This window comes from Colias philodice, chromosome 11, assembly GCF_061535455.1.
Source record: "Colias philodice isolate Cphi_HAF_F1 chromosome 11, ilColPhil1 Martin Lab GWU primary, whole genome shotgun sequence".
NCBI lineage: Eukaryota > Metazoa > Arthropoda > Insecta > Lepidoptera > Pieridae > Colias > Colias philodice.
The window spans coordinates 11,046,302-11,060,334 of NC_143096.1; the positions used below are offsets into that span (position 1 = coordinate 11,046,302).

The 14,033-nt window shown below is 33.6% G+C and overlaps 1 protein-coding gene across 3 annotated transcripts in view; it reads left to right on the top strand.

Moving 5' to 3' along the window:
* Positions 1-760: 760 nt before the first annotated feature.
* The window catches only part of LOC149484885 (uncharacterized), a 39,828-nt gene continuing 26,555 nt past the window's right edge, over positions 761-14,033 (top strand). For all 3 annotated transcript variants that reach the window (XM_089701195.1, XM_089701196.1, XM_089701197.1), the window contains exons 1-2: positions 761-779; positions 1,455-1,656. In XM_089701195.1, coding sequence (XP_089557321.1) covers positions 761-779; positions 1,455-1,656 — 221 coding nt within the window. The remainder of the gene's footprint in view (positions 780-1,454; positions 1,657-14,033) is intronic.

A 14,033-nucleotide genomic window follows, 5' to 3' on the forward strand; every position in this document is an offset into this window, starting at 1 on the left:
CGGCACGGCGGAACAGAGTGGAGTTTAGTCGGTAGGACCCTGCACTCAGCAGGGTGAGTCCGACATAACCCAGGGCTCTTCCTCCGAGTGCCCTGGGTATGCCTAAATGCATTCTCCACTATAAAAAAAAAAAAAAAAAAAAGGATTTCATTCATCAGTAATGACGCGAAAATAATATTTGACTGTTATTATTATCTATGGTTACACACTAACGTTAGGAACTATTACTAATAATTGTTACTTTAATAATATTGTTAGTTATTTAGTATGAGTGTAAAAAGCATCTCCTAACCGTCAATGTGGTAGATGGTAGACGGGAAACCTGTTTCTCAGTAATTAATATTTAAAAGCCTGATGATGAAGAATAACACTTTTAATATATTTGGGGCAATACCATTGCCATTGCCATATAAGCAAAAATTGTTGTATTTAATTATTTTGTAATAATGAGGTATTTCTATTTAAGTTTCAGATTATTTCTATTTTAAAGCAACTGTGTACTTTGAACATATCTGACAGTTTTTAATTAAAATAAGTGAATAAAACGATGGTGTAATTTAATAAAGATAATGTACGTTGACATTTGTGAAGTGAAGTGTCATAGATTAAATAAACAGAAGTGGTAAAAAAATTATAATCTGTAATGCAAGTGAAATACAACGTGTGTTTGAAGATGCAGTGGGAAGGAGGGGGGGAGAATACGACGATCTGATTGGCTGCATGATTATGACGTTAGAGTAGTTGTCAAAAAGCCGCAACCATGGATAAGATGTCGGCAGGTAAAAAATTGTTGATAAAACTATCGTTCATTTAGTTTACTTAATAATACATTGAGCTATGGTACAAGTAGAACAACATTACTTAATCAATACATAAATTGATATGATGAATTAATAGATTGTAGTTTGATATTAGGTACATAAGTATTTTTTAAAATCTTAAAATTATTGGCAGGATAATTTATAACTTTTTGTAATATCTTAATTTAATTTATTTGAGATACTCGAAACTGCGGGTCTTCAGAGCCACCCGCATCATTACAGATTTCGTTAATTTGAACAAACGAATATAAAGTTCCTGAATATCTTGTGAGATCTTTCAAGTTTAAACGTAACGTTAATAAACGCTACTTTATGTTATTTGTTTGAAACAATGAGTTTCAGAATATTCTCTCCAAGACTTACAAACAAAATTAAACTTTCTTTAAAATTGCAACTGATAAGCCAAACAACCATTGTTTAGTTCTTTCATATTTGATTCCTGACGTTCGTATAATCGTGTTAAATATAAGAATTCACGGAACTGAATATTTATGAATACTAAATCAATCACTTTCCTTTTCAATACTTTGAATATTCGTTAAAATAAGTTCATCACATTTTGAAAATGATAAATCAATACATTCCATCTATCACTTGCTCCATTCCATATACGTAATATTTGTATCTTTTCAGCAGGTTCAGCGGTGGCGATGATAGGAGCCAACCTTCGTTTTGGCTCCGCGGGCGCCACCAACGCATCCATAGTTAACAATACGCGGTTATGCCCACCGGGGGGAGCTGCGAGCGCTGCAGCGCTTCTAGCGCTGTCAAGCCTTGGCATGTCAGCGAATATCGCGCTGATGGCGGTTATTTTGAGCAAGAAGCAATTGCGACGGTAGGTTGTTTTATTTTTAAGTTTTTGATATTAAGTGTTACGAAGAAATCGCATCAATAGTTAACAACACGGGGCTATGCCCACCGGGGGGCGCTGCAGCACTTCTAGCGCTGTCAAGCTTTGGCATTTCAGCGAATATAGCGTTGATGGCGGTTATTTTGAGCAAGAAGCAATTGCGACGGTAGGTTGTTCTTATTTTTTAGTTTGTGCTATTAAGTGTCACGAAGAAATCGCATCCATAGTTAACAACACGCGGTTATGCCCACCGGGTGGCGCTGCAGCACCAGCACTTCTAGCGCTGTCAAGCCTTGGCATGTCAGCGAATATCGCGCTGATGGCGGTTATTTTGAGCAAGAAACAATTGCGGCGGTAGGTTGGCTTTATTTTTCTTTATTTGTTGCTATTATTTAACTTTTAAGGAAGAATTAACATCGAATGTAAACGACACACATTTATGTCCACTGGGTGAGTTTTAGAGCACTGCGGTCATTTTGGACAAGAAACTATTAGGTACAGCAGTTGTTCACTTTACCTTTAAACTTGTGTCATAATGTTTAAAGGAACAATAAGGCTGATTGATAAAATTTCTTGTGTTTTACTATACTCGGTCATCTATGTATGATTACAGTTTATTGTAGGCATATATTAGACATGGAGTAGACCCATGCAAGAGAAACAACTAAAATTGTGGAAATAATAATTTAATCTATCACTTAAAGTGCAATATAACAACTGAACTATTACAATACTTAATTCATCGCACCATTCAAAGGGAACATGAAGTAGGAATAAACAACCGCAGAGGCTCCATTACAATATTAATTCCGTATGAACATGCCACAAATACATCGACAGTTGAACGTGCCTTATCTTGTTCTGTGTCAGCAATTTTATCCACGCTAATATGATAATGGTATCAGACTTCGATGTATTTTAATTGGCTGTGGTTTTGCCATTTCTGCGATTGTTTAGTTTATAATGAACTCGTTTACTGTTTTGTTTGCATTCATTACATGTTTTTGTGGTTTTTCAACCTGGATTTGTAGAAAAAATTCTGGTCATGATTTATGACCATCTCTTAAGGTTTTATATCAAGATAAATGTGAGTTTCAGAGAAGATTTCTTATGATGAATAGTTGTACTTCTCAAACGTTCTATGTTTTGTGCAAATATTATTTTTTCATTCAAAGGAGTAAATTTATCGGATTATGTATAGAAGGGGTGATGAATGATTCCGCGATCTTTCCTTATCTGCCTTTTCAAAATATGTATTATGTTAGCGGGGGTGTTGTTCCTTACCATTTATTTTTCCTGTTTATCCCTATGAACAGAAAAAAAAATTCTCACCCTGTTTTCCAAAGTAAATATATAGAAAACTAGCGGTCCGCCTCGGCTTCGCCCGTGGTACCTACATTTTATTTATTTATTATTATTGTTTTTTTTTTTTTTTTCTTCTTTTTGCACTATCCCATTAACTTCATACATTTCCTTTCCATCAGGTTGCCTGGTAGAGATTGCTGCTTAGCAATAAGGCCGCCTCTTGTACAAACTATGTCTTTCTTATGTATTAATGGTATTTTTGTCATATTTTAGTTTGTGCAATAAAGAGTTATAAATAAATAAATAAATAATGTTTAAACTATCCTATCTCTCAAGTTGGATCGAACTGCATATTATGGTGTACGAATTTTATTATAATCGGTTAAGTGGTTTAGGAGTCCATTGATGACAAACATTGTGACACGAGATTTATATATATTAAGACTAGAGGTCCACCCCGGCTTCGCCCGTGGGCATTTCGCAATAAAAGGTAGCCTATGTCCTTTCTCGGGTATCAAAATATCTCCATACCAAATTTCATGCAAATTGGTTCAGTAGTTTAGGCGTGATTGAGTAACAGACAGACAGACAGAGTTACTTTCGTATTTATAATATTAGTATGGATTAAACACTCCAAGTTCGTACGTAGATAGTTATATCATTATGTCAGAATGTCTAAATCAGAAGCAACTCCTATAGGCAATTAATGTCGTAGACTTCAAAGGCTAAATGAAGATATTGTCTATGACATAAGATCGTTCAGGTAGCAGTGATAATTGAAGCTGATCGACTTCTACAACTACAGTAATAGTATAAAGAGGAAATTTTGTATGTTAGTTTGTTGGTACCAAATAAGGTCTCAAATTACTTTAATAATTTTGAAAAGTCTTTCCACCAGCACTAGATATAAGCTATATTTGAGTGTCCTAGTTATTTTTGTTCGTGTTTTCATACTGGGTTTGACCAGCAGCTAGGATCAGATAACAACAAATAGCTGATGTCACTACACTATACTCTCATCAAGAATTTATGTCGATTAGTTGCGAATGTGTGCCGCCTTAAATGGAATTGGAGACGTTTAGTTTAAGTGATTGCCTCTAAATTTCTCAATCGTATTAATTTGGATTAAATTTTACTTCAGAGCAAACAATTTTCTTAACTACTGCGTATATACTGGAGAGTGGGACCTAGAAGAGGTAGTAAGTTGTTTTAATTGTGTATTTGTTGTTTCTTATTTAGAAAATTCTATACAAAAACTAGCGGTCCGCCCTGGCTTCGCCCGTGGTACCTACATGTTTAAACTATCCTATCTCTCAAGTGGGATCGAACTGCACATGGTGTGCGAATTTTATTATAATCGGTTAAGTGGTTTAGGAGTCCATTGAGGACAAACATTGTGACACGAGATTTATACATATTATTAAGATAGTAGTTATAGTCCTGACTATATTTTTATAGCAAACCTATTAAAATAAGTTTAGAATCATATTTTATTTGATAAATATCATTCTAAAAACAGATAGGAGAAGGTCTACCTTATTTGGGATTCCAGACGATAACTATATTCATTATGAAAATGTAGTACTAAGACTATAATTCAAGTCTACCCAATCTAGCCAGAGCCCTGTAGACCGCACGTAACACATGTCAATATCGAATTTCGACCCTGCTCGCATCTCTAAGGGCATTCCTTGATTCTATTTGAATCCGTTATTAAATTATTGTCAGAAACGTCAGGCTCGAATGGAAATGTGGGTATTCATTTGGTTATATCTACAGTACTGGAAGCGACCTTTGGAGTATAAAAGGTTTGATTGTTGTTTGATACATAGCTCGTAGATGAGATTCATTATTCGTATAGATAATAAATAGAAAATAAATAATATTGATGGTAAGAAGTATCGGTAGAAAATCGGTATGCCTGAAGTTTAACAGTATTTAAAATCTAAACTAATACTTGATTAGCATTCATATACTTTCAGATTACGTTTGATAATTTGTCTTACTTGCACATGAACAACATACGAAGCGATTAATTTTGTGTAATGAAGAATATTCCCTCAAGTAAGAAGTATCACTTCTGGATTACTTCTCGATTGTACAAAAACGTTTTTGTATTGGCAAAGATGAGCATTTTAACTGTATGTGTGGGTGAACCAGAAGTGAAACGCTTTTGCTAATAAATCAATCTGATCTTGCCACGTAAGACAAGTCGATTGCACTGAACACACTCGTCAGCAGTAAAGATCAGTCAATCAGGTGGTTTAACGATTTTGCTCTCAGGATCTCTTAGGTTAAATGTGACGTAACATCAAGAAATTGAAACGTTTCTAACCTAATAAGGATAGAGGTCAGTTCATGTTAATATTTCAGAATAAACGGAACTGTAATCATTTATTTTATGCTACCACAAACTATATATAACAATAAAACCAAAAAAAATGACCATACAGAAGCAACAATTTAACTATGTACATTTTTTTTAGTTTGAGTTTGAGTTTTAATACTGTACATTGGTCATTCATGAATTAACGGCTTCAGTATTAAAATGGACAAATCTAGAAGAAGAAAGGAATCTAAAGCGTATCATTGTAATATGACAACATACTAAATAGAATCGAGAGTTAGCTACAGATGGTGCCAATACCGATCTCATATTTACTGTGGCAGATCAATATAATATGAGTGTTGAGTATCCCAAACTCAGCACACGTAGCCTTTTGTTACGTGTGAAGTGTCTCTTGACATTTATGTCCTTTCTAAACAATACTAAGGTGAGATGGCAGAATTCTTCTTTTCACTCAGCCATTTGAGGAATATTTCGGCCTATATTATAGAAAGATGTAATCATGAATTTTTAAGAACTTGGAACAGATAAACAATTAGATTTTTATTACAATTACCGTTTGCTGTGAAATGTTTGAATACTCTGGTATTTTATTTTAAGATGATATGCTTATGTTTCTTTGTATGTATATATGTACCTATTTTTGATACAGATGTTTAAGTCCGTGTGGTGCGATCAATTAATAATTTTTGAACAATATCCATACAGAATAGATTTCCGTCGTTAGTTCTTAAGAAACAAGTAAGTAATTCAGATATTTATGTAAATAAATAAATTGATCTCGTTTAAATATTAACAAATATCTCGCTAATTATTGTACAAAAATCTTACGCCATTTCATATCTGAGGTTATTTCAACGCAAAAGCAAAAACCACAATAAAAATTACCAAGTATACGTGAAAATATTTGCACCTGACATTTAAATGGGCAATGTTAATTGGTTTTACGTATTTCGGAATACATATGAATTGAGTTTTAATGCATATTAAACGATTCAGACGCGACCTTTGGGTTTCAAACGGATAAATTTTATATTCAAATAACGCTTAACAATGTGAATTGTACATTATGATGTTAAACCATGTGGTCGTCGAGATATTTTCTGTAAAAAGTAAAAACCGGCCAAGTGCGAGGCGGACTCGCACACGATGGGTTCCGCACTCTATAATAGAAAACCATTTATTGTATGGGGACCTTAATAAATCTTTAATCTTTAATATCTGTTGTTATAGCGAAAATACAGTCTGGAGACATAGCGGAGGCTTAGTAATAGGGTCCCGTTTTACCTTTGGGTACGGAACCCTAAAAATGTGTAACAATTTTATAGAAATGTAAAGAAGGAAAATTCACTTCTTAGAACTACATTTCGTCCACGTCTTCTTTGTTCATGTTATCTTCATTTTGTATTCAAATCAAATCAATCGTAAACTTCTGGGAAATATACCCAGGAATATTCATTACCCTTTTCCTTACTCCAAGTAGTAAATGCACTTGGTCTTATATCTTCTATTTTATCTTGTGCGGTAAAACGGAACATAAATATGTATATGTCGTGGCCATATCGTAGATTTGCTCATTTCATGAAATGGCCAACATAGTTTGATCAGATCGTTAAATCGTCAACGTTTCACGATTTGGTCATCGACATTTGGCTAGATCGTATAAAATATAGGTTAGGTTAGGTTAGGTTAGACTTTAATAAACAACGCACGAGCCGAGCGAGCAAAGCGAGCGTGCCGCGGCAGCGGCCGGCGAGTGCCAGAAGCGAATCGCTTTTTAAAAAAGAAACAAAAATGGTCGCATTTCGTGAAATGGCCATCCACGTTTGGCCAGATCGACGATCTGGCCAAATGTGGATGACCAAATCGTGAAACGTTGACGATTTAACGATCTGGCCAAACTAAATTGGCCATTTCATGAAATGAGCAAATCTACGATATGACCACGACATATATACAAGCATACATAGTAAGTGCTTTCGAGTTTATGCTATAAGTAGGCATTTAATTCTTAAATAAGGCATCTGCTAGAGTGCTCTTAGTGCAGTCTATTGCTTTAAATTAGTGGCGTAACAATGGCGTAGTAGGAAGTGCATATCATAAGTATCCAGGATGTTTCCCGTCTGTAATTTATAAAGGAAAATAATTTGGCACCTCTTCACTTTAGCTGTAGGGTTTCCTTTGAGTGCCAGAAGCTTTTTATGGCGGTTTTACATAAGGTTACATAACTTAACCCAGATTTGAGGAGTATCCTTACATATAAGTACTAGCTGTGGCGCGCGGTTTTACCTGCAGATTTACTCGCTTGCAAAATCAACTAATTCTATAGTTCTATAGATCATGTGTTATTCTAACCTTTATTCTTGTAAAGTTTCATGCAAATCCGTAATAGTAGTTTCAACGTGAAAGATTAACAGACATCCGCTGGGTTCATTTGTGTAATTTACTTTATGAATGTATCAGTTAAATTTAAATTAAATTAATCTTCCTAAAAACATGTCAATTAAAATGAAGTACTTACTAAGCTGTACATAAAATATAATAACGTAAGAATGAATCACTTCAGTCAATAAACATTCCCATGGCGTTTCAAGTAAATTAATCATTGTCAAGATGAAGACTTCTCTCTATAATTTATCATTCACAAGTTTCGCAATGCCATTGGGAGTTCTTCTTGTAATAAGAGGAAATCGTTGTCCCGTAATAAGAATCTTATCAAATACTAGCTGTGCCGTGCGGTTTCACCAGCATTACTCCGCTCCTGTTGGTCTTAGCATGATGATAAATAGCCTATATTACTCGTGGATAATGTAGCTTTCGAATGGTGAAAGAATTTTTAAAATCGGTCCAGTAGTTTATGAGGCTATTCATTACAATCAAACAAACAAACAAAGGTTTCCTCTTTATAATATTAGTGTAGATATTTGCATAGTATTGTATTACTATGATTGTCCCGGTTTTGACCTGGTTGACCTGTGATAGTAATATAGTCTCTGTTTCTCGGTAAAGATCAGTTTTTGATCGGCAGTATTTGAGTTAAATCGTAACAAACAAGATAGATAAAGTACGGTCTACCACTTATATTATGTTGTATGAAAGTGATTGACATGATATATTATTTGGACAGGGTTTAAATTGAAACGATGACCTGACGAAAATAACTTCTATTATTTTAATTCTGAAGTAAACATGTTTTTATCAACTTTTACGTGATATTTTTTCGGATTGACTCCGTTCATTTTACTTAGAAGTTCGAATAAATTTATATACATCTTCCGGAATTCTGGAGAAGACATTATTGAGTTCCTCTATCATAAATCTCAGGTTATTTCCGACACAAAAGAGAGACGTAAGAAAATCGCCTCATTTTGTTTCAGACTGAAGAAAATATTCCGAAAATAATATGGCTTTCTACAGCATTCCATAAATATTAAGTAACAAATAATTATGTCCAACTCGTTGCAGCCCGCGGCTTCATTTAAGTAGTACGGGGTAAAATTAACCTATGTGATAATTCATACGAAAAGGTGGTTTTTGAGCAACAAACAACCATCCTAACAAACTTTCTCAATATTAATTATATCAGTTTAGGAAAGTACAAAATGACTTATAAGAGGATCCTCTGTTCTAAATTTTATATGTAAGTACATCCGATCAGATGGTTTTTGAGTAACAAACATCCATCCTCACAAACTTTCTCAATATTGATTATATAAGGAGGATAGTACAAAATGACTTATAAGGAGATCTCTAACATTATTTCTGTTTATTTCTCTTTATATAACAAAGTTTGTGTTTTCAGTTGGTTTATCAGCTTATACAAGTATCTTATTAGCCTCCCTTCGTTAGCCAAAGGTCCAAGTCAAAGGACAGCTTAGTCAAAGTTTACTAAGTATATTTACGGAACTAATTATTATGAAGGATTTGAACATTAGGTTCATTGACCTAAGCCATTTTGTCAATGTTTATTGTTTACTATTGAAGAAATTTCTATCTTCAATGAATTTACAAGTTAAATTAAATATATAAAACTAGCGGTCCGCCCCGGCTTCGCCCGTGGTACATGTTTACGTTTTCTCTCCATAAGAACCATCCTCGTACGTCAAGGAATATTATAAAAAAAGAATTATCGAAATCGTATATATCACTACATAGTATAAAACAAAGTCGCTTTCTCTGTCCCTATGTCCCTATGTATGCTTAAATCTTTAAAACTACGCAACGGATTTTGATGCGGTTTTTTTAATAGAACGAGTGATTCAAGAGGAAGGTTTTAGTATATAATTTATTAGGTTTTAGACAAAGCGGGCGAAGCCGCAGGCGGTAAGCTAGTTATATATATAGATGATCTTCGAAATTACACATACTAAATACCATGGTGAATTCTTTTTATTGTTGTCTAAAGATATTTTTTTTGCATTTTTTGAGGATTTGGAAGTCAAAAAAGTTGAGCACTAATTTACTCTCTGAAAATATATTTTGTAACTTTATTCAACTTCGAAGCTGTTTGTTGAAAGTTCCATCATATTTTATGACATGAAAAGTTGCGTGAATTTTGAAGTTTTGCCCTAAAATTGGTAAGCATTTACATATTTATAAGTGCTTTATTTATGCAAAGAACGCATACTTAACTTATTATGTACATATTATATAAAGTTTGGTGCCTTACTTTAATCACGTTGTTTCTTTGTTTGAACGCACTAATCTCAGGAACTACTGTTCCGATTTGAAAAATTCTTTCGGTGTTAGATAGCCCATTTATCGAGGAAGGCTATAAGCTATATATCATCACGCTAAGACCAGCATGAGCGGAGCAATGCGGGTGAAACCGCGGAGAACAGCTAGTATTCCTATAACTAAGATTTGAAGAAATTTCAGGCGATGATAAATAGATTTAGGATTTTCGATTAACAATTTGAAGACGAAAGTTTTGTCATTATAACTGTACAATTAAACAAACTTACCAGTTTTGCACGACTCATAATGCGAAGTATTGGAGAGTGCTTTACGATCGAAAATTTTTCTTTGCCTTGGTTCCGCAACTATTTAATTATTATTGTAATTAAACGACTGGCTTGGTCCAAGATGCTTTTCAAGATACATAGTAAATGTGGAACAATATCTTGGACTAAACCAGGAGCATAATAAAAAGGTCCTCCTGTTGTTTCAGACGTTGTTTATTAGCTATTATAAAATATATATTATACTAGTACTACGCCCCGGCTTCGCCCGTGGTACATATTTCGCAATAAAAGGTAGCCTATGTCCTTTCTCGGGTATCAAAATATCTCCATACCAAATTTCATGCAAATTGGTTCAGTAGTTTAGGCGTGATTGAGTAACAGACAGACAGACAGACAGAGTTACTTTCGCATTTATAATATTAGTATGGATAAATTTCAAGAAAAATTTCACACACGGCACGATCAGATCCCATACTAAGCTTTCGCTTGTGTTATGAAAACCAGATGGCTGATAAACATACATATATAATTTTAAACAAATACTTATATAAATAATTAACAGAGCATAGGTACATCTATGTTCATCACACAAATATTTGCCCCGGGTGGGAATCGAACCCACGACCTCTGGCTTGGAAGGCAGGGCCACTACCAACCAAGCCAACCGGTCAGTCAATTATTTTAATATCTTAATATATTATTTTAATTATTCAATTTGTTACTGAATTAGTCAAAATAGTTTGTTCAATATCATAGAGATTATACACAATAAAGCGCATTATGATTCAATAGCTGCAGGTGAATGATTAATTTGCTAATTAATACGATCATAATATACTACAACGGGGATTTCGTGAACTGCAACACGATTATGTTGTCATCGATACAGATATTCAATGTTATTTTTAAAACTTACTTTTAAATATGTTTGTTGAGCTGTTTTTAGTGTTCTCGAAAACAAGCTTTCTATGTGGCTTCTTTTTACACTGGCCAAGTGCGAGTTGACGGATGCAATTGGACTTATTGGTTTAAAAACATGCTGTTTTTGAGCAAAATATAATATATAAGGAGCAGAAAAATGCTCGTCTAGTCTTGATCTCTCGACCTTTCATTTTAAATCACAAGCTGTACCAAAGCGACTTATCCAATCATACCCTTTTATAATTTATTCAAGAGTCACAGATTATGGAATAAAACTATAAGTGGCTCTTTGATACCTGATACACGCAAAAAAACAAACGCTTTAAACCAAACCGATACAATTATCACGCAACGCTTACTAAAACTCTTATAAAATGAAAAACCCGTTCGTTGCAAATTGGATCCCGCTAATCCGAAAATTCGCAATATCCTGTCGATGATAGTTGAAAAAATTTAAATGTATTTCGTGTAAATTCTCTTTAAATTCACGTTTTCAAATGCAATTTTGTTTCTGATTGCTCGCAGCGTTTGTAAATAGTTATTTGCATATTGTCTTTTGCCGTTTTAGGCAGAATACATTTAAAACATTACATACATGTTTTGATAAAAATATAAATAGTTTAAAAAAAAAAGTTATTTATCTCAATAGTAATTGCTGTGAAAAAAAGGTTAAGATACGGATGGGAAATCGTTTAATTTTGAATGAAATGAATTAAAATGTTTGTTACTCTTTCACGGGATAACCACTGCACGGATTTTGATAATACTTGGCAATAATATAGCTTAAGCATCAGAATAACATATGGAAATACTTGCTTTTGTTCATGGATTCGTCCGCTGGTGAAACCGTGCGGCACAGTATAATGTAAAATGAAATAAAAAGTAAATCTTCCAGTTTTAATCGAAGAACATTCATCATAATCCCAAAAATAATACAAGTAATCTGTAGGTACAAAGATTTAGTTGTTGACTGAAGACGAGACAAATTAAAGACAGGAAAATTCTGTGCCTCCAGTGAATAAGGGAATAACTCAAAAACAGCACTTTTCAGGAGAGACAAAAAACTATATATATCAATACTAAATCTTTATTAATTCAAAATTTTAAGCTTGTATGTGTAAGATATGATGTTAGACTATATTTTTACATATGAACACATATTGTAACAACCTCATAAATATACTTTTTTCGTGTTTTTTTGTAGTTGTGGCCTTATGAACGAGTACTTCATGGAATAACTCAATGTATTCACATAATTTTTTTTTTACTCTTTGCAATATTACGACTTATGCCCTTATGCACTATGTTCATAATCGCACAACACGACTTATATTATTGCCAGTTTTGGTTTTATAGAAATGATGTGACTTATTATGCTTGAAATTTGTGTACTTTATGACTCAATTGAGGCATTTTAGTGGAAAAACTATGCACGTAGCTTGAAAAACGAATGAAATCAACGGGTTTTTTTATCGTTATTAGATAATAAAAACAAAACAACATTTAGGTATTTATGCATTTAACCCTAGAAGTCCAATCTACGTAAATTTGACGTATGAACTCTTCTATATTTACCATCGAATCGCTGCAAAATCCAGAACCAACTTATTAGCCGTCGAGACCTAGCAGTACATAGTTGGCTCATCCAGGTAAATTCCGCCATTTGATTGTAAAGAGGATGTTGTGCGTCATATTGACGTATAATTGGGCTTTTCGTAACTTTTAAAATTGTTTCAAATTTTTATTTTGTGATTTATTTGAATAATTTTTTTCCAAGTCACGTTTCACATGATATCTATAGTATTATACTATAGATTGAGTATAAAATGGGATCCAGACAACTTTATACTAGGACGAAAAACCTTCAATTTTAGTAAATGACGATTATTGTCCTCCGCTGGATTTGGATTTCAAGCAAAGGGATTGGCTGGCTGAAGATGTTGTCCGGAGTAAAACCGAATATGTTATGGGGTTTTGTTACCCATGTATAATGAAAGTCCTAGATTGTAAAATAAACCTTTAATCGATCTTTCAATAATACAGTACTATGTTGTTAATGCTATACAATGTTTCACCAGTCACCACAATGAGTCTAGTCTGTACAGGTTAGCAGGAGACAATCATTGAGTATTAGTATTAAATACGTATCAACTGCGTATTGCGTTTTGCGTATTAACTATTGTCCTAGTGAAAATGAATCGTCGAATCAATTTAAAATTCGATCAAGTGCGTTCCGTTTCGGAACGCCACAGATAATAAAATATAGATAATAAAAGTGGCAACGCCACAATGTCATGGTGGTATACATTGAGGATATAAGCACTATAAAGAGATAAGAGAAGCCCGAAAACCATATTCCTGTATGTTCAGTTAATACAGGAAAAGTTATAGGTGGTCAGTGGCGATATTTTACGGCATGATATAGAATTTTAACAATTTCTATATCATATAATATCAAAATAATGTAGATAAATAAAGAAAATACAATGAGCCACAAAGATTTTATGAAAAAAATAAGCACAGATTTGAAGGTGCCTTGGATGCAAATACGACTTGTGGCACGCACTTTGAAGAGACTCTACGTGACAATAGCCCAATTTTTTCAAAATATGTGGTACCAGAGTATCCATAAAATGTTTACGAAAATGCAGGACCAAAGAAGTATCGATATTGCGGATTTTTTTCCTATAAAAAAGACAAATTACCAAAGCACAGTGGCTAAAACGTATATGCGGAGAAAACAATATTCATAATTGTCCAGACTGGTTATAAATACTTTTTTTTATGCGACTATTATAGACTATAGTATTATTGTCTTGATTATC